The sequence below is a fragment of the Panthera leo genome, chromosome C1, assembly GCF_018350215.1.
Source record: "Panthera leo isolate Ple1 chromosome C1, P.leo_Ple1_pat1.1, whole genome shotgun sequence".
Lineage (NCBI taxonomy): Eukaryota > Metazoa > Chordata > Mammalia > Carnivora > Felidae > Panthera > Panthera leo.
This window is the reverse complement of record NC_056686.1, coordinates 215,810,413-215,831,492: the sequence shown is the minus strand read 5'-3', so window position 1 is coordinate 215,831,492 and position 21,080 is coordinate 215,810,413. Positions and strand designations below refer to the sequence as shown.

Genomic DNA, 21,080 nt, shown 5'->3' with positions numbered 1-21,080 from the left:
CTTGTCCAGGGAGCCGGCCGCTCCGGCCGCCTGTGGGCCGGAGGAATCTCACGGCTCCCCTGCCCGCGGCAGCCACTGTGGGTTGACCTGACCCTCCCACCCTCCAGACCCTTCCCGTGGGGACACTGTCACGTGTGTCTCTGATCTCCCGGACTCCAGACCCCCATCCTCGTGGCCTCCTTCCCGCTGCACCCCGGAGACTGGCACAGCCTCAACTCTCCTGGTTCTGTTTCCGTGTCTCTCACATCTCCTCCCGTGGCCCAGGCAGTCTTGCACAGCTCATGCCCTCACGGTCACACGGGGCTCTCCTTGTCACCACCACCACCGGCCCAGGACGCACCCTCGGGCCTCTGCCCTGCAAGTCGCGCTCCTTTAGCTCAGTGTGTCCTCTCCGATGGCCCACAGGTCCCTCGATGCGTCATGGTGTAGCTGCGGACCTGACGTCACCATCAGCATTTCTGTCTCCGATCCACCGCACCTGCTGAGAGGCGGTTTCAGGGATCTGGATTTAATCCAGGCCCCCGTGACTTTACAAAGTCCCGGAAGGGCCACGCGCCTGTGGGCTGCAGGGTCCCAATGGGACGATCTCTGGTTCTCGGAAGCAGCACAGAACAGCGTCCTCTCGGTAGCGAACGGGTAGTAAGTGTTCGCTACGAATGTGAAGATTCTTACAATCCAAGGACAGAACGGAGGGTGCTGGAATAACCTGGTGTACAGACCTGCTATTGTCTCCATCTCGCAGTCACTCTTACTAATAATGACAATAATCCCACAGTTTTCTTTGAAAGATAGAGGAGAGGAGGCCTCGGGGGACGCAAACTCTGAAGGACAGAAGGATAAAAAACCCTACGACTGCAGAGAGGAACACGCAAACACGGAGCTCACGGCAACCCGACACATGGCTCAGGAAAACCCACGCTGAACTTTGTAACGACCTATAGGCAGAGACACACAGGACCCAGGAGGTCGCCACCGTCCAGCCCAAAGTCATCTTGAAAACGAAGTGACTGGCACCAGGCAGAAAGCACACAGAAATCACGTGCTGGGGAGTCTTCTGAGGAGGACGGGGCAGGTGATCACAGGGACACCCTACCCAGCACGGAGGTGTCGGCCACAGCGAGATCGGTGGGCAAACACAGGCGGATAGCCGTGAAGTCACTAATTCAGAAGAGAAGCGTAAAAGCTCGTCTTGGCCAAAGTGGAATCCGCAGAGGTGAGGAATAATAATTTCTTGTGTTTAAGGCTCCAGGTAGAGAAGGGAAAAAGCTGGCCTCTGCAAATGAGATCTCACGGTGAAGCAATGCCTGCATACACACTAAGGGACAGGTGCGACAGGAGCGCGGACATAGGAGTGTGCTCTCTGGGGACGATGCCCTGTGGCTCCAGGAGTCTGGACTGGTCGGGAGGAGGCTGTGGTCTCAGGGAGATGCGGAGTATCTCCTGCAGGGTGTGACCGAGCTGTGAGGCAGGCGTGGGGTCAATCAACACTCACGTACCAATGAAAGGAGCTTTTAACTAAAAATATTTAGGGCTTTTTAAAAAAAGGAAAATAGGGGCGCATCTGGATGGATCAGCTGATTAAGCGTCTGACTTTGGCTCAGGTCACGATCTCATGGTTCTTGGGTTCCGCGTCAGGCTCTGTGCTGTCAGTGCAGAGCCCGCTTCGGATCCTCTGTCCCCCCCCCACCCCCGCCTCTCTGCCCCTCCCCCACTCGTGCTCTGTCTCTCTCAAAAATAAACCAACATCAAAAAAAATCTTAAAAAAAGTAAAATAGAAAAGATTTTAAAACACGTCAAAGTCATATATATCTTTGTAATTAAGAGAAACAAAAGCTGATGCACTCAGTTGTGGGAGAGCCTTCGAATCCACGTTACAGATGAGGAAAAAAAGGAAAGTAGACAGCAAAATGTAAGAAGAGATGGAATCCAGCTACTCTTTGAAAAGTTAAATGTGCTCTTACATGTCCACTGCAAGAAAACTGAAAAGAGGGACTGATATTTTATGCCGATGTTTAGTGCAATGCTATACGACAGGCGAATGTGGAAACGGTTCAAGTGTCCCTCAACAGTTGAACAGGTAAGCAAGACGTAGTCTGTCCACACAGCGGAACATTCCTCAGCCTTAAAAAGGAGTCAAGCCCTGCCACCTCCTAGAGCCTGGTTGAGCCTTGGAAACACGCTGGGTAAAAGCAGCCAGTCACGAAGGACCGACACCTGTTGGCAGAACACATCTACCTCGGCCAGATCCGCAGAGCCAGGAAGTAGGTAGACATTCCCTGGGGCCGGGGGACGGGGCTTGGCTATGCAGGTTTTTGGGGTCATGATAAAGTTCTGGAAATCACCAGTGGTGATGGCTGGACGACACTGTGAATGTAACCGATGTTAGGGAGTTGTAACCTCAAATGTGACAAACTTCCTGTTATATATTTTCTCACAATAAAAAGTATATACAACGGGGTATTATTCGGCAATCAAAATGAATGAGATCTTGCCATTTGCAACTACGTGGATGGAACTGGAGGGTATTATGCTACGCAAAATTAGTCAGAAAAAGACAAATACCATATGACTTCACTCATATGAAGACTTTAAGAGACAAGACAAATGAACATAATAAGGGAAGGGAAACAAAAATAATATAAAAACAGGGAGAGGGACAAAACAGAAGAGACTCATAAATATGGAGAACGAACTGAGGGTTACTGGAGGGGTTGTGCGAAGGGGGATGGGCTAAACGGGTAAGGGGCACTAAGGAATCTACTCCTGAAATCATCGTTGCACTATATGCTAATTTGGATTTAAATTAAAAAAAAAACAAACAATGTTCAAAACGTAGCAAAACATAAGGAAAGAGAGTAAGAAAGCAAGGGAGAAAAAGAAGTAGATTAAGGTGTGGATGGGAACAGAGAGAAAACAGCAAGAAAATCCCGGATGGAGGAAGATGGAAAAAGAAAGAAACAGGAGAGGAGACGCCAGAATGAGGGACAATGGAGACAAGAGCTAGAAGGGAAGAACGGAGGCACGGGAAAGGCGACAGACGTGACCACCGGTCGGTCACCCGCGACGCAGCCCTGCTGGGACGGACGCCCTCCTGGCCCTGGTCCTTCCCCAACATCTCCGCTGAGGCTCCAGCTTTCCCTGCCGGGCCCTAGGTCCCACCCCCATGCAGCCCCAGCCTCCCGGGAGCCCCAAGTTTCCCCTGACACAGGCTTCCTCTCCCATCCTTTCCATGGAGACCATCTGCAAACGGCCCCGCAGCAGTGAGTGCCTCTACGCAGACCTTGAGCGCTTACGGAACATTCCATCACACTCACATAAGGTACTTGTCGACGGTGTGGAGGGGGGAACTTGAAACACTCTGGGGTTTGGAAACAAAGTTAGGCCAGGAACTAGACTTGGCCTATACATCAATGGCTCTCAAATCTGGTCTTAGAATTCTTCAAGCAAAGGAACTTGGGACAGAGTCCTCCGTGGGTCAACTAAGCTGAGAAGTTGTGATCAGAAATTGAAGGTAATGAGTTATTGGGGCATCTGGGTGGCTCAGTTGGTTAAGTGTCTGACTCTTGAATTTGGCTCAGGCCACGATTTCATGGTTTGTGGTTCAAGCCCTGTGTCAGGCTCTGCGGTGATAGAGAGGTGGTGCCTGCTTGGGATTCTCTCTCTCCATCTCTCTCTGCCCCTCCCCCACTTGTGCTCTCAAAATAAATAAAAGAAGCTTGAAAACAAAGGGGATGAGGGAATGAGTTATTGACACCAGCAACATATTCATCTTCAAGTGTTCCAAAGGCAAGAAGACCAATGGCCCCCTTCACCGCCATTTTGGAACCATGTGCGGGTTGGAGGTGCTCTTTTCGAGGAGACGGCGGCCGAGCGCTGGCTTTGTTTCCTTTCCATGAGTACTCATGGTGGGGGTGTTCCCCCCCCCCAACCATTTTGCTGCTCAAAGCAAAATGGCCAAACCATGGCTATGTCCGTTTCCCCCCGGCTGGCAGAACTGGGGGGGAAATTTGCCAATATCTGTCTTTAGCATGCCCTGAGAGCCAGTGACAATACGGGTTACATTCGTTGTTACGAGTTGTTCAAGAAGATGGCCCCAAACGGTCAGGCCCACCCCAGTGGTGGCTCCTGACAATCCAGGCACATGGTCAAGGTTACTACAGGCAGGTGAATCCCTCCCTCCTTCTTGTCTCCTAGCTTAGAGAGACTGATCTCCCAACAGCGAGAAGAATCAACATCTGGGGGTGGGGGAGGAGGATTCAAGAAAGTAGATGATTCTAAATTGCTTACATCAATTGATTGGCCTGTTCAGGGTAAATTACATGTTAATTACAAGACATAGTCTGCATTCACTGGTGAAACTGTATACATTTATTGACTCTTTCTCTTTAAATATAAGTACTAGATTCACCTGTTCAGGTAAACTTACGAGGCCGAAAAGAGATCATACTGTATGCCAGCTAAAATTACGGCCTTTAAAACTTGCATTATTTGCTAATTGTGGATTTGATATTTTCCAGTTGTAAAAATACATTTTGTCAACCTGTTGAAACACAGCCATGGGTAAAATGACAATAGTCTTTAATGGCTTGAATATGAAATAATTAAATTAAGGAATATCCTTCTGACAGCCTATTACAAGATCTTTTATTTAATATGAATTTATTCCTTAGGAGAAGTCCTAGAGAGCCACGGATGTGGAGGATGTGAACCCAGAGGTTCCCATGGGGGGTTGAGAGGCTACAGACCGGGTTTAATCACCCACACATTGCAAGGCAGCAATCACCGGCTACAATTATTGCTGCTAAAAGATGGTCAACTTTGATTTTGTTCGTGATTTTGTCTTTTAAAGAATCATCACTAAAATCTACACTGATAGAAAATACTTTATTTTCATGATATTGAGAAAGGAAAAAGCCCTCTGTGTGTGTGTGTGTGTGTGTGTGTGTGTGTGCGCGCGCGCGCACTTGTGTGCTCAGAAAACATGAAGTTAGGGATTCTGTTAAGTTCTCCTACGGCTGTTTAGTAACCTTGCCTACAGTGAATCATGGCTTCTGCAGAGAGCCACTGAAGAGGAAAATTATTCCCACCTGCAGAAAGCAAGAAAGCTCTAAATGAAAACCAAGTAAAAGAACAAAGCTACCTATTTACTCAATTAAGAAGAGTCAAGTCAGGTTACTGAGGTACCCAGTGGTGAACCGGTATGGTTCCCATCTCCGGTGTCAGTCACCTCAAGGACTGGGGGCCACTGAACACCGAGCCTTTGGTGGATTCAAGATAGATTTCTAGAAGCATCCCACACCGACCCCCTGGCTTTTCCACGTCCGATTTCTCAGTCTTGCACACATGTTAAAAAGAACTTTGAAGTTTCCCTATCCGATGATTCTGAGCCTATCTATCCACCAAGAACCTGAATTGAGAGTGTAACACGAGGAAGCAAAAATCCCGGTTTATTTTATAACCGTTTTCTCTTATGCATATTACCATTCGCTTAATTGCGTTGGTGTCACAATGGACAACATTCGGTGATCATTCTGGTAGGAGAAATCCCATCTTTTCACATATCGCTTGGCTTCGAGATCAGTAACGGGAGGGAAACGACAGCATGAACTATGTGCTAACAGCCCTCCTGGGCACCAGGCAGTGAGCTCGCCGGGCCCAGCCGCGTCGATGCGCGCCCCACATTACTTGCGACCGGCCGGTCAACTGTAGGCTGCGCCTGCTACCTTATTTCCCTGCCCGTGAAAATATCTCTGGGTAATTAGTGCTTTCCGGCCAAGATGGAGACCCATCCCCTCGAAGCCCAGAGCCTCACCTGGACCAGCCTGGGAGCCCGGACATGCTGGCCGTGTCATCGAACCTGTCTTCCATGCTCAACATGTGTGCCTGGAGGCAGACGACACAGAATATCTTAAATATTATCAAACGTTGTATCATTAAACAGAAATTAGACGGAAACAAGGGAAGCCCAGAGATTGACGGGGAGTTCAGATGCTCTAAATGGCTAATACGTCCATTTTTCACCTGAAGCCCTCTCCAAATGCAGTTTTGCTATTAAGCAAAACCCAAAGAAAGGTAATCAATTCCAACTAAAAAGCACTTATCCTGGGATGATGGTGTGCAAGGCACTTCAAACCCCTGGCTGCCTGCCAAAACCCAGACAACGCCATCAATGTTTCTGACTATCCGGGAGCACAGGGGCCATGCATAATTGACTAGAAGATGGGCTAAAACTGTGCCCAATCAGTGTGTGATCAAAAACGCGTGGAATATTCAACACCACTTGATTACATGGAGGCTTGTCCTTTTCTCTCTCCTCATGAAATCTCTTCAAGGTCCAGAGTACTGTAATAAGATCATTACTGTCAACCGCTACGAATCGTAGGCAATGAGTCTTGGGATAGGAAGTCATACTTCACAAGCTCCCCTGGTCTCTCTCTCTCTCTCTCTTTTTTTTTTTTTTTTTGTATTTTACTGCACGCAGAGGCAGCAAGGCGACGAGGTGGCAGATAATGATCACATCACTGTGTGGCAACTAGAAAGGCACTTTTAAAGGAAAAGCAGAGAGAAATCAGCTTAAGAGAAACTAAAACATTTTCCCTTTGCTTTTTTCCCCCCTTAAAAAAAAATTAAATAGAATTAAGCTGTGTGCAGTTTGTCACTTTTCATGAACTCTGGTATAATGACATTGAATTTAACCATTTGCGAGATTTTCATATTGCAGCAAAGCCCATTACCCCACAGACAAATGGCCAATTTTCTCCATGTCCCGAGTACAAAAGGAGCCCTTGATAAGTTGTGTGTGTGTGTGTGTGTGTGTGTGTGTGTGTGTGTGTGTGAACGGCCATGCCTGCCGAAGGGCTCGCGGTGCCTACTTCTTTCATTGGTGAGGACACCCCGAGCTCAGAGCCTGGCGCCCACGGCGCAGCTGACACGCGAAGGGGGTGGAGTTGAAAGCAGGAGGTAACGCATTAGCACAGATTACGAAACAAACAGAGCTGGCCTCAAACCACACCAGCTCCGGAGCCTCCCTGGCACATTCCGGTAACGCAGGAGCGCGCGGTCAGACCCGGGGAGCCCGCGAGGCAGACATTTGATTAATACATAAATTGGCAACGCGGGGTTCGAGCAGATGGTGGGGGGGGGGCTTCATCCACGAGCTTCCATCCTCCCTCTTCAAACCGCCTCACTGCCCCGTCCCCCCTCCAAAAAGGGGGCCGTCCTCAGGACGAACGTAAAAACGCAGGTTCATGGCATCGCAGTTACCCGTCCCTACCGAAGTTCCAAAAAGTTTCCAGAGCGATGCCCCCTCGTCACCGCCGGGAGACAGCCTGTCCTCTAATCCTGCAAAGTAGCTGAAGCAGTGACACCCAAATTGCACGTGAATGCACCAGAGCGTGCAGGCACGCACACACGAGAGACAAGGAACAAGTGTGCAGAGAAGCTTGTGCCACAGCAGGGGTGCTGGGGACAGATGGACAGCACGGGCCCCCAGCACACGTCCTAGAGGCCCGAGGCAGACCCCGGATTCCTGTCACCTTCAGATCCTGGACAATTACTTCACTGAACCTTTTCCTTCACCCGCGAAAATGGAGGCACCCGTCCCGCCGGCCAACACCACCGGGGCGTTTGAAGGCCGCGATGACGTAACACGTGTTGAAGAGCAGACGGTGAATCAACGCTGGCTTCCTTCCTTCACGATTAATGACGTGTCCTGACAAGGGTCCGAGGCCCCGGGGACGGCAGACCCGTTTCCAACCTGACTCACCGAGTCCATGAAACACCTTCTTTAAATGGCACGACGGGGCACAGTCAACCCACAGTCAGTCACAAGGAACAGAAGGTTACAAGGCTGTACAGGCTGAATGTCTGTGCCCTTCCAAAATTCTTCTGAAGGCTATGCTTCTGGAGACGGAGGCTTGGGGAGGTGACGAGGGTTAATGTCGAGAGCGCGGGGCCCTCGGGATGCAGGGAGTGGCCTCCTACAAAGAGGAAGCCCGAGCCACAAGGAAGAAAGGCCACGAAGACACGGCGAGAAGCCGGGAATCAGGTCCTCCCCAGGAACTAGAGGGGCCTCATTCTGCTCCTGGATTGCAGCCTCCAGCATTGAGAGAAATGATTCCTACCCCCCAAGCCGCCAGTCTGTGTTATCTTGTCCTGGCGGCCCCCGTGGACTAAGATACAAGGTGTATGCGCATTTTATTTATACTTCCCGTTTACTAAGTTGCCTTTAAAAATTTTTTTTAAAGTGTTTATTTATTTTTGAGAGAGAGAGAGAGAGAGAGAGAGAGAAAGAGACAGAGTGTGAGCAGGGGAGGGGCAGAGAGGGAGACACAGGGTCTGAAGCAGCTCCAGGCTCTGAGCTGTCAGCACAGAGCCCGACGTGGGGCTCAAACTCACGAACCAGGAGATCACGATCCAAGCTGAGGCCGGAGGCTTAAACGACTGAACCACCCAGGCACCCCCCAACTTGTCTTTACATAGACTAAGTTTTAGGTTTAATCGCCACCTTTATTCTGTTTTGTTTTACATCCTCGGAAACGAAGTCCTCTGGACACATGGGTTCCATCGTTGCCAGCTCCGGGAGGGAAGACGCCGCAAACTGCGCTCCAACCTCCGACACAGAAACCCCACAGGCGCCACCACGTCCCCAAGTCCCCTGGGTGTAAGCATCTAACGCGGAACGCACCGACGTCTGCGGCCCCCACGAGGCCGAGACACGGGAGTTGCACACACGTCATCACCTCTTTCTTCTGAACATCAGTTTCAGTTGGCAGCCCGTGCTCTTTGTGGCAAGATACACGCGGCAAAGCGAAAGCGTAGAGTGCCCGGACAACCGAGAAGGATCACCCGGGCTGAGTAGTGCTGACTCTGCCCAGCTCAGGAAGCACAGTGCATCACACCGTGGTCTCAGTTCTGTCGCAGACCTAAGCGACAACCGAAGGCCCTGACAGCTCTAACGTCCTGAGAACATTAAGCAAAGGACTTCGAGGGGTTATCCTGACACCCACCGAAGGGTCACGTGACCCGGCGTCCCAAATCTCCGCAGCATTCCAACCCCAGGGCGCCCAGAAGGAAACACGCGGTCTCCTGATCGACTGATGGATGCTGGAGGCTGTGGGCGGCTCCCGCCGACTGAACCCCACTGCACGCCAGCACCCCTAAGTTTGCAGAAAAGAAGAGGCACTGAGGTCGGTCACGTGCCTGTATTTTAGGACAGGGACCTTGAAAGGAGTTCGTGCTTCTCACAGGGGAGCCCGTGCTCGTGGGTGGCAGGAGACGGGGGAGGTCCAGCTGTCCTGTCCCACGAGGAGTCTCCTTGCGACGCCTGGACCCCCAAAGTGCCTCATAACAAGATTTATCATGTATCCGCTATTCGTATTCCCCCTCCTTTTCTGGAGCAGCAGATGGTTCTCTACGCGGCGGGAGGCGGATGAACGGCTCACCTCTGCCGCCGAGCCTCCCTTGGGGGCCCCAAGGCGCCGGGTGCCTTGGGCTCCTGGATGGGCTGCTCGGGGGCCACGGCTGGCTTCCGGACGTGCACACGCCACCTGCACCTGACAGTGGGCATCCTGAAGGCAGGGGCCACCCCACTCACTTTTACTTCAGCACCAGGCATAGCTCTGGCCGTGCAGCAGGGGATCAATGCACTTCCAGGCACTGAATCTAACTCTTTGGTTTGTGTGTACTTGAAAAAAAAAAACATGATCAAAAATGCTTCTCTTGTTGTCAGCGCATCATGATGGGGATCCTCTGTTCTGGCTCTTCCTGCTGTGGTCGACTCATCTTTGTTTATTTCCGACCCGCCGGCTTCCACAAAGGATCCGTGTGTGCCTCCGGCTCGTGTGTGTTGGGAGGTCTGTACCCTGCAGGACGGCTTTTGAGTCCACTGTGCCCCATCTGTAATGTCAATGTCTAGAGTAAGCCCACAGCTACTCCGTTCCAGCAAGTCTGTTCTCGTGGGAGCCGGGGTTACAACCTGAGAACTCTCTTTGGTCAAACAATCCGGTTTGTGGGGAGTAACAAGTCCCTCCGAGTATGTGGCGTCTCCTCTAACTTCCGGCTCGAGGGCGACGAAACACAGCCACCCTGGCTCCCTTGTCCGAGTTACTGTATTTTAGGAGTGTCTTCCCGGAAGAAGTTTGAATGCTTGGCTTTTCCACATTCACTCGGATCAACTGCTCAACTCAACGACTCGGAGGCACTAAACCAGTTTAAGTAATGAGAAAGTCCCATCAGGAAGTCCTTATCGTGACAGAAGATCGCTGGCGTTTATGGGGGCTTCTCGTGCCTTCTCCTTTTACGCAAGGTGGCGGCCACACTTAAAAGAAGGAGCGGACATGAGGGGGGCTGCGGGAATGTTCCTGACGGTTAACAGGCGCAAACCCAAGGTGACGTGTGACAGTAATGCCTGCGTGGCTTTCATAAACCTCCCCTCCCTCCCCCTCCAGTGACCTCGAGACAACACAAAATTAAATGAGAAAACCCTGCGGACAGGAAGCAAGGCGTGAACCACTTCCTCGGCCCTGACCCCATGCCGGCCGTGTGTGCCATCGCAGGTGACAAGGAGTGGCTGGCTGTGGCCAAGGAGAGAGGAAGAGTGAGGACGTCATGGGGACGAGACACTTCTGTGACAAAAGAAACAGACTGCCCCCCAGTCACGAGGTGCCAGGCGCCCCCAATGGCCCCGCGATGCCCCAAACTGCGGGACAGTCAACGCAGCCCGCTGGTCACAGGCTAAGCGAGCTTTCACGCACCTGGGTACTGCTTTCTGGTAATTCTAAGTATCCAGGAAGAAGCCTGGACAAGGCTCGTGCACAGTTCTTTATCTTCTCTCCAAAGTGCCTTCCAAAACCTCAGCTACTGAAGAAAAACAATTTTTTTCCTGAGGTAAAAGGTAACTGGTCAGGTACGGCCACACCCGTCCTCTTAGGAGTAGCTCAGTGAAGGCCAAAGTCCGTTTTGCGCCAAATCCGATCATCACCGGTGGGGCTTTAAGTTGTTGTGAACAGAGGATATTTGATGAAAAGGTGATGCTTTCTGCAGCACTTTATTAGATGAAGGAATCACGGGTACCCAATCTGCAGAAGGTAAAATTAAGCTCTACAGCACATTACCTTTTCCTAACTTCGCTATTTTGTACCGCTTCGGAACTACCCAGGCCTCTTTTTTTCTTTTTAATTAAAAAAATTTTTTTATTTCTTTATTTTGAGAGAGAGGCAGGGAGAGAGGCTGAGCAGGGGAGGGGCAGAGAGAGGCAGAGAGAGAGTCCCAAGCAGGCTCCACGCTATTATCAGCGGTCAGAGCAGAGCCTGATGCAGGGATTGAAGTCACAAACCACTGGATCATGGCCTGAGCCAAAATCAAGAGTCGGTCGCTTAATCGACTGAGCCACCCGGGCGCCCCTACCCAGGCTTCTTTAAAGATGGGTTTAAAAGGTAGCCGGTCTCTTGTGTAATGTTATCTTCAAGTTAAGGCTCTAAAGGACTGGAGGGAGAGAGAGGGGGGAGGGAGGAACTGAGTTTCACTTCTCGTGGGTCTCATGGAGCCCAACACACAGTGCTTCCTTGCTGCTGGCTGCTTGGTATTTGATGAAGAATAAAATGACTCACCATGTCAGGTTCTTCTGTGAGAGAGGGAAGGAAAACTCTGTCTGGCCCGACCTTTGCAACTTAGAGTTAATGAGATTTGTACACAGGCTCGGGCCTCGCTTCCGATTGCTCAGCGAATGCAGCTGTGACGGCTTTTCTTTCTTTTTTTTTTTTTAATTATCCTAAACGGAGACAGGCCGTTGTGACTTTTCCTCCACAAAATAATATTTCAGTATCCATCCAGGATCAACCACACGATGGTTCTATAAAGACCCAGAATGAACAACCAAGGGATAAAATAAATTCTCTTCTGAGACTTTCAGAACAGAGCGCGGCGAACCCAAGGGGGAAAGACACCCGTCAGGATTTCTGCATACCCTCCTGTATACTAAGATTGGGCAAATCCAGACTGGCTCTGAGTTTTTAAAGGAAGGTCTTTGCTACGCAACTTCTGGATGTCACGATCCATATGAAAGGATCTTTACGTGGAATCTAAGAAATGTCGAGGAAGCGACTCTGTCTGCCCCACTCCTAGATTCAAAAGCCGCTCCACATACCTCAAAGATCTGCTTTTTGCCTGGTGGAAAGAGTTTGAGGCAGAGAATCAAGAGACAGTTCTGTCACCTACCAGCAACCTGACCCTGGACAAGAAAGCCACTTAACCTCTCTCTCCTTCCACCTTTTCGCTGGGGAAACAGGGAAATTAGCACTTGACGCAAACTTGCATGCATGTTGCAAAACTAACGAGAACCACCAGAGCTGGCACCAGAGAACGAGACCGCGGGGGCCACGGTTTCGTTTCAGTGATGGTGAGTCCCCACTGGACCCCGGGTACGAAGTGGCCAAGGCAGGATCGCCATTCAAAGACGGTGCCAAAAGACGGCAAGTCGTTAACGGTCTGCGTGGTTCCCGCTGCCCAGGGGTTTCTGGGCACGTGCCCTCCAGCTTGGTTCTGTCGAGCCCGGGGCGTCCTTCTAGAGCCCGGAATCCACTACAGCCAGTGCGGTGCCCACCGCGGGGGACGGTGCCCCCACCTCTCAGGGCAGCCCTGACTCTCACAAAGTTTCCCTTTTAATATCTGAACCAAAATCCAGCTTCTGGAAGCTTCCACCCGGCGGCCCCAAAGAAATCTACTCCTGGGCCAGCCAGGGTCCCTTCCATTATGTGAACATAGTTCGTGTCTCTCCTGCCACTGTCCTTTGTTGCAACTCTTCTCCCACTCACTTCAAAGGTTCCCTCCGTGACACGGGCTGTCCCCACGCCCGGGCTCCCTGCCCACATCTGAATTGACCTTCATCGCTCTATAACCATCGTAGCGTACGGAGCCCGGATCGGAACGTACAACGTTTTCCGAAATGTAATTAATTCTGAGCAAATCAAATCCAATTTAAAATCAAGATCACCAATACTTTAATATCCAATGTTCCCAACGGTCTATTAAATAGGAGTACAGGTCGAGATGGGATACGTGAATTTTTTTAAAAAAAACGTGGTAACCACCTGCCCCTCTCTTTTGGTGGTTAGAGGATGTTGGCTTCTAAGAGGCTCCCTCTTCTCAAAGTTAATCTCAGTGAGAAGGTGTCCTATGCCCGCCCAAAGTTAGCAGCCTCAGCTATCAGCACTGGGAGCAACCAGGCATCCATCACCCTCCTGGAGTACTCTGCTTTATGTGACATACGGTGTCACTGTCACAAAGAGCACACTGCCCTAGCTGTACCTCACATTTCCTCCACGCCACAAGGAGGGGCTCGATCGCTTTTAATTTTTGACTCTTTAAATGACACGAATAGTTATACATGAGCCCAGTGACTGGCTTGATCATCCAAACACCTGCTCTAGGGCTCATCATATACATCATGCATATACATACACAATCGAGTTGCGATTTGGAACTCCAAATATACATAAAGATAAGGAATTGTTTTATGTTTATACTTCTGAAGATCAGAGCATCTGCTCCTATCACTAGATTTCACCCCATTCATTTTAAGTTATAAATATATGTAAATGACTGTTTGACAGGTTACAGCACCTTTTTTAAAAAATTTATTTTTGACAGAGAGAGAGAGAGAGAGAGACAGAAGGAGCAGAGGAGGGGCAGAGAGAGAGAGACAAAGAATCCGAGGCAGGCTCCAGGCTCTGAGCCAGTCAGCACAGAGCCCGACACGGGCTCGAACCCACGAGCTGTGAGATCATGACCTGAGCCAAAGTCAGACAGACGCTCAACCGACTGAGCCACCCAGGCGCCCTGGGTACAGCATCGTCTGCCACTGAGTGTGGAGTTTAATCGTTGTTCTTCAGCATAAGAGAACTAGGATAACTAACCACGAATGCTGATGCTGCAAAAACCTGGCTAGAAGGGAGGTCCTTATTTCTATCAGGTAGACCGAGAGCCCCCGTGTGGACAGAGGGTTTCTGGCTTCTTCGGCAACATGAATACTGACGATATACACTTTTAGCTCATACTTTGGGAACACACACGCCACCGAGTCGAGAAACATCTGGCACCAGAATATTTGTGCTTGGCTGGGAGTCTACGAAGGCTGTGTGGTACGCTCCTTCCTGCACCCGGCTGGGAAATGATACCGAAGTGCGTTTAGGAAGCTCCGACCGCCCCGTTGGCCGGGCTTCGGTCAGGCCCTCGGGAGACGGTGCTGGGCAGCACACGCCCCTGCACAAGAGGCTGCTGGTCTCCTACGTTCCTGCAAGAGTCAGTGGCACGGACTTCCCCAGGGATTCCTAAGAGGCACGTAAGAGGCATGAGTCCCTGGCTTCCGTTGCCTCGTCTCTGCCTTTTCTGTCTCTGCCTTGAACCTGGACCTATGTGACTGGTGCTCTTTGGTTTCCAGTTGGGTTTAGTCAAAGCGGGGAGGAAGGGGATCGGAGAAATCAGGGAGAGGAACGAGGTTAGGGTGATCCTCTCGGGTCCCTCCCCACAGGCTGCATACGTCCCTCTCCTGAGGGTCGTTGTTCCCGACCGGAGGCGTTTTCCAGACAGCTCTCCCTCTGGGCCCTGATAACTGCCCCCCCCCCCACTGACCCCTGGGGTTCCACACCACCCCTATAGAGATATAATTAAAATTAAACACTACCCTCTAAAAAGCAAACAAATACAGCTAGCTTTAACTTCAAAAACAGATGGTTCAGTTAGACGGTTTATACCACTTAAAGGAGCTACTAGTTTGTTAAGACTGTTAAAAAAATATTGTGTATCATTGAATCTAAAACGACCTCACTTGCAGGTTGCATTATGACTTCAGAGATGTTACAACGTGGGGAAAAAAGCGTACCTTAGAAATAACGCAATATAGCGTGTCTCACAAAAATGACTCATTTACTGTTTCGTGCGTAACCTCTCCTAGGGAAAAATGATACGTTTTCTTTTTATAGAGAACCTGCTGCCTTATTTTCTACTGAAAAGATGTCACGGCCATTGGCGTTACAGGTACAATAATCTCTTAACTAGGAAGTCAGGGGCACAGTTTCCCTTCTGATCGTTGGTGTTCAATTTGTGAACACACGTCAACCATTACTCATCATCTATCCTCTCGACACCGTTGTGACTTCTAATTTGGGTGTTCCTGTGGTGCCTGGAAGTCTGTCTTTCTGTCTGTGTCATCACCTCAGCAGTAACGCCTTTTGATGAAAGGGTCCATGGTTGTTTTTGGATCGAGGATCTGTCTCAGCCTCATTACACGCTATTGCTCAGAGCGCAGAGTACAACCCCGGTAACGCGCGAAATGGGCTGGAAGCTTCTTAGGTGTCCGACAAGCTCGTGGACACTTCTCAAACTTCCTTCGATTCCCCACTGGCTGACTGGGACACTGGTTCGAAGCAGGAGTCCAACCAAACATGGAACTACTAATTCACTTTACGGCTGTATCTTATTCGCACGGCTTTCACTCTGTCAGGTGGGTAGGTGGGATACTTGGAAAGTGGGACGTGTGGATAACGGACATTATACGTCGACCTGATGATCAGTGTCCGCCAAGCGTCGCTCCTGGAAAAAAGTCATCAGTCTGAAACACGACACACCCAATAAGGTGTTTACCTGTGACCCGGACAGGAAGCCTTTCCCTAAAGCAAATCTTACTCTGCCCTTGGGTATGTGTGGCACACGTCACCCGCCCTCATGAGAGGCCACGCTTCTTCCTGGTTTTGCTCTAAGCCTCCTGTTAGGGTGGGGCGTGTCCACACGCCCCTGGCTATGGCCGGGTGGGGGGGAGGGGGGCCTTTGCCAAAGGGCTGTTTGAAAGAGTCTCAGCAAGGCTCAGCATCTGGGGCCGATTCTTTTCCAGTGGGAAGGTCAGTAACGTCTGGGTGGGTGCTGTGATCCACAATCGTTATTTTTCACCACTGCTGATAGAACAGAATCATCCTCATTTGTCATAACAGGAAAAAGTCGGTTTTTATTGGCTGAACTTGTTAGCAGGGAGCCTAAACGGGCAGGCAAAACGGTAAGAAACGTAAAGGGCTTTCAGGCTCTTCCCCACTTGGCCGCCATGAGAGCAAGCTACTGGCCACTCTGGACGTCTGACTCCTCATTATGCAAGAAACCACACCGCCACTCAGCTCCCAGAATCGCGTAAACATCAAACTCTGCGCGTGCACCATAAACTCTGTTCCTTCCTTACTAGTGGATGCATTGTGGGCTTATAGGCTCATCGCTGGCTATTAGGAGGGAATAAGCCACTTTCTCGAATGCTGCAAACTGTACCTCCCAACCAACAGGCAGAGGATTCAGAAAAAGCACGGCAGAAATGGGGAAAGAACAAGAGTAGAAGTTATAAAAGTATTTCTGGTGTGTGTGTGGAATCCTTGTTGAAAACAGACCCCTTCACTATGGACGGCGCCACAAGTAACAATTCGTGGTCAACAAGAATGCTATGAAATTTTAATTTTCCTTTGAAGTATTTCTTCAGCTTGTTTTTTCTTACAACTGCATTCATTTCGCCTCTCATAATGGGAGGTATGTGCGTGTGTGTATCGCCACTTTGTATCCCTGGAATAACAACATGTAAATCCCTCTGAAGGAGCGACTTCAGAAAGGTCACATCTGGCCATCACTGAGAACAAAAATGAAGGACTTGACGTAAGTGAAAGGAGAATCGAGCCAAACCGTGATAAACCGTGACAGCTGGAATATTAATAGAGGCCACAAAACAAAAAGAGTGGATAGACACTCACAGGAGGAGCGTGTATTCATAACAGGTTGCCAAAAGCCGGAAACTGAGGCAGCTGTCTCGTAAGGACTGAGACCAGCCAGTATCAGAAAAGACTCCTAGAGTAGGAGAGGCAACAACCTTTATTGGAATAATACAACATGGCGTACCTCCCAGTTGGAGTGGACGTGCTCGCCCCAGGGTGCGGAGGGAGGGCAAGACGGAGAACCTGGCCAGGCTTGTGACAGGGAGACCAGAGTTGCCTCACACCCGAGGCCTGCCAGGAGGTAAGACAACTGATTTGGCTGAAAACTCTCGAGAGTCAGTCAGCGACGAGAAGCTTCCAAGGGCCCCACTAGTGCCCTGAGAGCACACGCGGTGACCTGCGCTGCTCGGCATCTGTGGTTCTGAGGGTATGCGACTTCGCCCATTTGGAAAAGAAAACTTAATTTTCCGAAATGCAGACTCTCACCCTGAAGTCCCCGGGAAGCCTTACCTTCAGCAGTGCTGGAGAGACCATCGGCTTTGAAGTTGCTGGTACTTTTCTTCCTTCGGTGCTTCTTTCTGTTGGCGTGAGGGGAGGGGGGCGGGTCGAGCTTGGGGCTGGTGGTGCTGGAGATACTTGGGCTGGAGCACACGGAGTCGCCCAGCCCCGTGTCTGCCATCAGACCGGAAAAGGCAAAAGAACGCAAAAGTTAACACGCGGAAAAAGGCAGGCTTTGCAAAAATATGAAAGCAATGCTCCTCCAAGATCATATCAGGCCCCACAGGTACTACGCTAATGTGAGATCCCTGGGCTGGAGGCCCAGAGCGTCCAGTATTCAAACGTCCCGGGGCCACCTGCTCTCATGTACCGCCTGCCACTCAAAAAAAAGGCCTTTATTTCTGGATCATCTGTAGGCTGTGGAGAACTTAAAGTTCTCTACTTTGCCCGACTGGTGTCCTGGAAAAGGAAAGTGGGGAGTTCATGCGTTTCATTAGTTTATTTTTCTCTTCCCATAATTACACCGATACGTTAAAAGTAATTTAGAGATGTACAAGAATGCACAGAAGGCGCCCTCGTGGGTGGGTCTGGTTCTGTGCGTGCACACAGGACGGAGGGATTCCCGATTCTCGTAACTTCCACCCTCAACATTAACATGACTGCAGCACCCGTTTATTATTATCGAGAAATGGCACGCCACCTCACTCTCCCACCACGGCGGGCCCGCCGATTCTTGATCCACTGAAGCTATTTATACAATTTCAAAACCAGTGCCCAGATGTGATAATTCACTATAGGGGAAACTCAATTTCTTATGTCCATTTTCCTCTTTATCAGAGAGAACAGCAGAGTAGTTCTCTTTGTTCAGGGAATGAACATGTAATTCAACCAGAAGGAGAAAGTGCTTTGAAAAAGTGATGTAGAAACACCAACCAAACACCCACAAAGCCTGAAGGATTCATGGTTCAGCATCTCGGTAGCTCAAAAGACAGAAAGTTCGCTGCAAAGTACTTAATTTGTTCAACTAGTACGTTTTGCGCACCGACTGTGGGCCATGTTTGTAGAAGCTTGGGATCCGTCACTGAGAAAGACAGAAAAAGAGTCCCTCCCCAGATACATTACAAGGTGGTAAAGTATCATGAAAAGGACCAGGGCTGCACGGAGGCTGGGCCACCCCAAAGTTCCCGCAGCATAACCTGGGAACATCTGATGGCACGAGACCCCGGAGACTGGTCAACAGGGTCCACTGAGACACTGGCAACCATTTTAAGGAGTCTCAGGAAGAGTGACAACGGGGTGTCTCAGGGATCTGCCCTCCCCCCAAACTGACTTCCTTCTACTTGCCCTCCCAGGCCAGACATCTGGTAAACCTCACTGGGTAACTTTGCCCAAGGAGTAGCAAGCAGGCCTGAGTCCCCTCTTGGCTGCTTCTGTCCCTGTTTTGGGTGAGGGACACAGGCTTGAGAAGGCTGGGGCTAGAAGAGGAGTCTCTATTCACAAAGTCACCATTTCTTTTTGGTATGGCCTTTCACGCTCGCCCCTGCTCTCCATGTAAGCCACAGTTGCCCTCGGTCCCGTCCTTGCCCCCCTGGCCTGGACGGAGCAGCTGATGTGTCTCTTTTCTTCGGGCGTTCTGCCTTCTTTTCCCAGACTTTTTTCTACAATACTCATCTTCTAAAAGCAGCAATTCTACATATTTTAAAAATACTAGAGCCCACTGGATAGCAGATGAAAACTGTAAATATCCCAGAAAAAAAGGCTATTCTAATTAACACGTTGCACACAATTTCAGAGAGGTCGGGGTCCGCCTGGTGCTGCTAAGGGGTGTTGGGACAAGAGTGTTAGCTGGTCCGAAAGCCTCTAAGAGGCTCTAAGCCTCCCAAAGCTGGTCCAACCCTTTTCCACACTCACACCTTATCATGATTTAATTTCTGTCCATCTCACCTATTTTCCGCCCAGATTTCAAAAGTCTTCATTCACTCTCCGACCATTAAGGGTTAAGAGTCTACCCTGTGTCAGGCACGGGAGCACAGTTGTCGCAATGGCCGTCCCCACAATAGGAGCACAGTTGTCACAGTGACCGTCCCCACAACAGGAGCACAGTTGTCACAGTGGCCGTCCCCACTACCCATCCTGGAGGTGGATGAGGAAAACAGGCAATGACGACTGCCCTTTTCCTATTTCACTCTGGCCCTTGGGCACCCACTCAACTCAGCGCACCATTTCCATTCCCAACTGTGCGTCCCAACCCACATGTCGCCCCACTGCTGTGACGCTCTCTCCCAAACTACCATTTCTCATCCCCGAACCACTGACCCCGAAGACGGGCTTTCTGCACGTGGACGGCTGTCAGTTACCTGCATCTAAGTGGCACGCCCGTTCCCTAGGGCAGTTAGACGCCCGTTGCCCCCATGTGATACTGAGCATGGAGCGGCTGCCCCGGGTCCCTCCCATTCTCTTTTTCTTTTCAAGTTTATTTATTTGTTTATTTGAGAGAGAGAGAGAGAGAGTGAGAGAGAGAGTGAGCGTGTTGGGGAAGGGCAGAGAGAGAGAGAATCCCAAGCAGGCTCTGCACCGGCAGCACGGAACCTGACATGGGGCTCGAACTCACAAACACTCACGATCACAGCCAAGGGCTGGACTCTCAACTGACCTGAGCCACCCAGGCACCCCACCCCCCCGCCCCAGTTCTTTTTTAAGGCATGCACCAACACTTCTGGATCAGACGCTCAGAATACACATGCGAGTTGTGCATGGTCACAGAACAGCTTCCATACGTGTGTGGTGGATCTATTTCTGGGCTCTCTAGGCTCTTCCAACACTCCGCCCATCTGTCTCTACGGTAGCAGCGTGTGATCTGGAATGCGACGGCTGGGCCATCCTGGTTCCTCACAGGGTAGGGCAGGGCCCCGCACATCACTATCCTTCACGACTGCCTTGCCTATTTACTCCTCGCTGCCTCGAGCACACAACTTCGTACATCCACCCAAGGCGACAGAGAAGACATTAAAGAGGGAGGGGTCCAAACCGAGCCCCAAATTTCAGAGGCGGTAATCCACACCTGGAAGCACCGGAGAGACCGGCGAACGAGACCCGGGTACGGCAGGTCACCTGTGAAGCCAGCTCCCGGATCCTCGGACTTGCTGATAAACCACCAAACACTCTTGTCAAATACGTGGCTGTAGGTGGGCGTCCAACCTAGTCATGTTTTTGACAATTTTAAAACAAAGGGAAATCTATGTAATGTTTTTTTCTCCTCAACGAACTATTGTGCTTAAATTGCTGTTCCCTTTTCTATATATATACAAAGCACTTCTCTAACAATCTGTTTATTTTTAATGTTTTATTTATTTTGAGAGAGAGAGAGAGAGAGAGAAAATCCTGAGCAGGCTCCGTGCTGTCTGCGCAGAGCCCAACGCAGGGCTCGATGCCAGGAACCTCGAGATCATGACCTGAGCCCAAATCAAGAGGCTGACGCTCAACCAACTGAGCCACCCAGGTGCCCCTCTCACAGTGTACTTTAGAATCCTACTTGGGAATGACCTTGCGCTCACGGGTATACTGGTCATAACTCACCCTCCCGTGGAACAAAACGACAGGCGTCTGTTTCTAGGGATCCCCCTCCATTCCAGATTCAGAAAACTGTTCCTAGAGATCATTGCCAGGCACACGGCGATCTCATTACCGAGTTATCTGGGCATCTTGGGATATCTGGAACTCAGGGAGAAATCTCGGGCTGACTCGCTTGGAGCAAGTAGCTGAGCGGCAGTCTTGAGAAGGAAACGCACGCCAGGCGTGACACCCACCCTCCCCCGAGGGACCAGCGGCAGCCTTTACCGCAAGCCT

General features: G+C 50.5%; 1 protein-coding gene across 2 annotated transcripts in view; it reads right to left on the bottom strand.

Moving 5' to 3' along the window:
• The window catches only part of AGAP1 (ArfGAP with GTPase domain, ankyrin repeat and PH domain 1), a 551,033-nt gene that overhangs the window by 118,018 nt on the left and 411,935 nt on the right, over positions 1-21,080 (bottom strand). For both annotated transcript variants that reach the window (XM_042950624.1, XM_042950625.1), the window contains one exon: positions 17,247-17,408. In XM_042950624.1, coding sequence (XP_042806558.1) covers positions 17,247-17,408 — 162 coding nt within the window. The remainder of the gene's footprint in view (positions 1-17,246; positions 17,409-21,080) is intronic.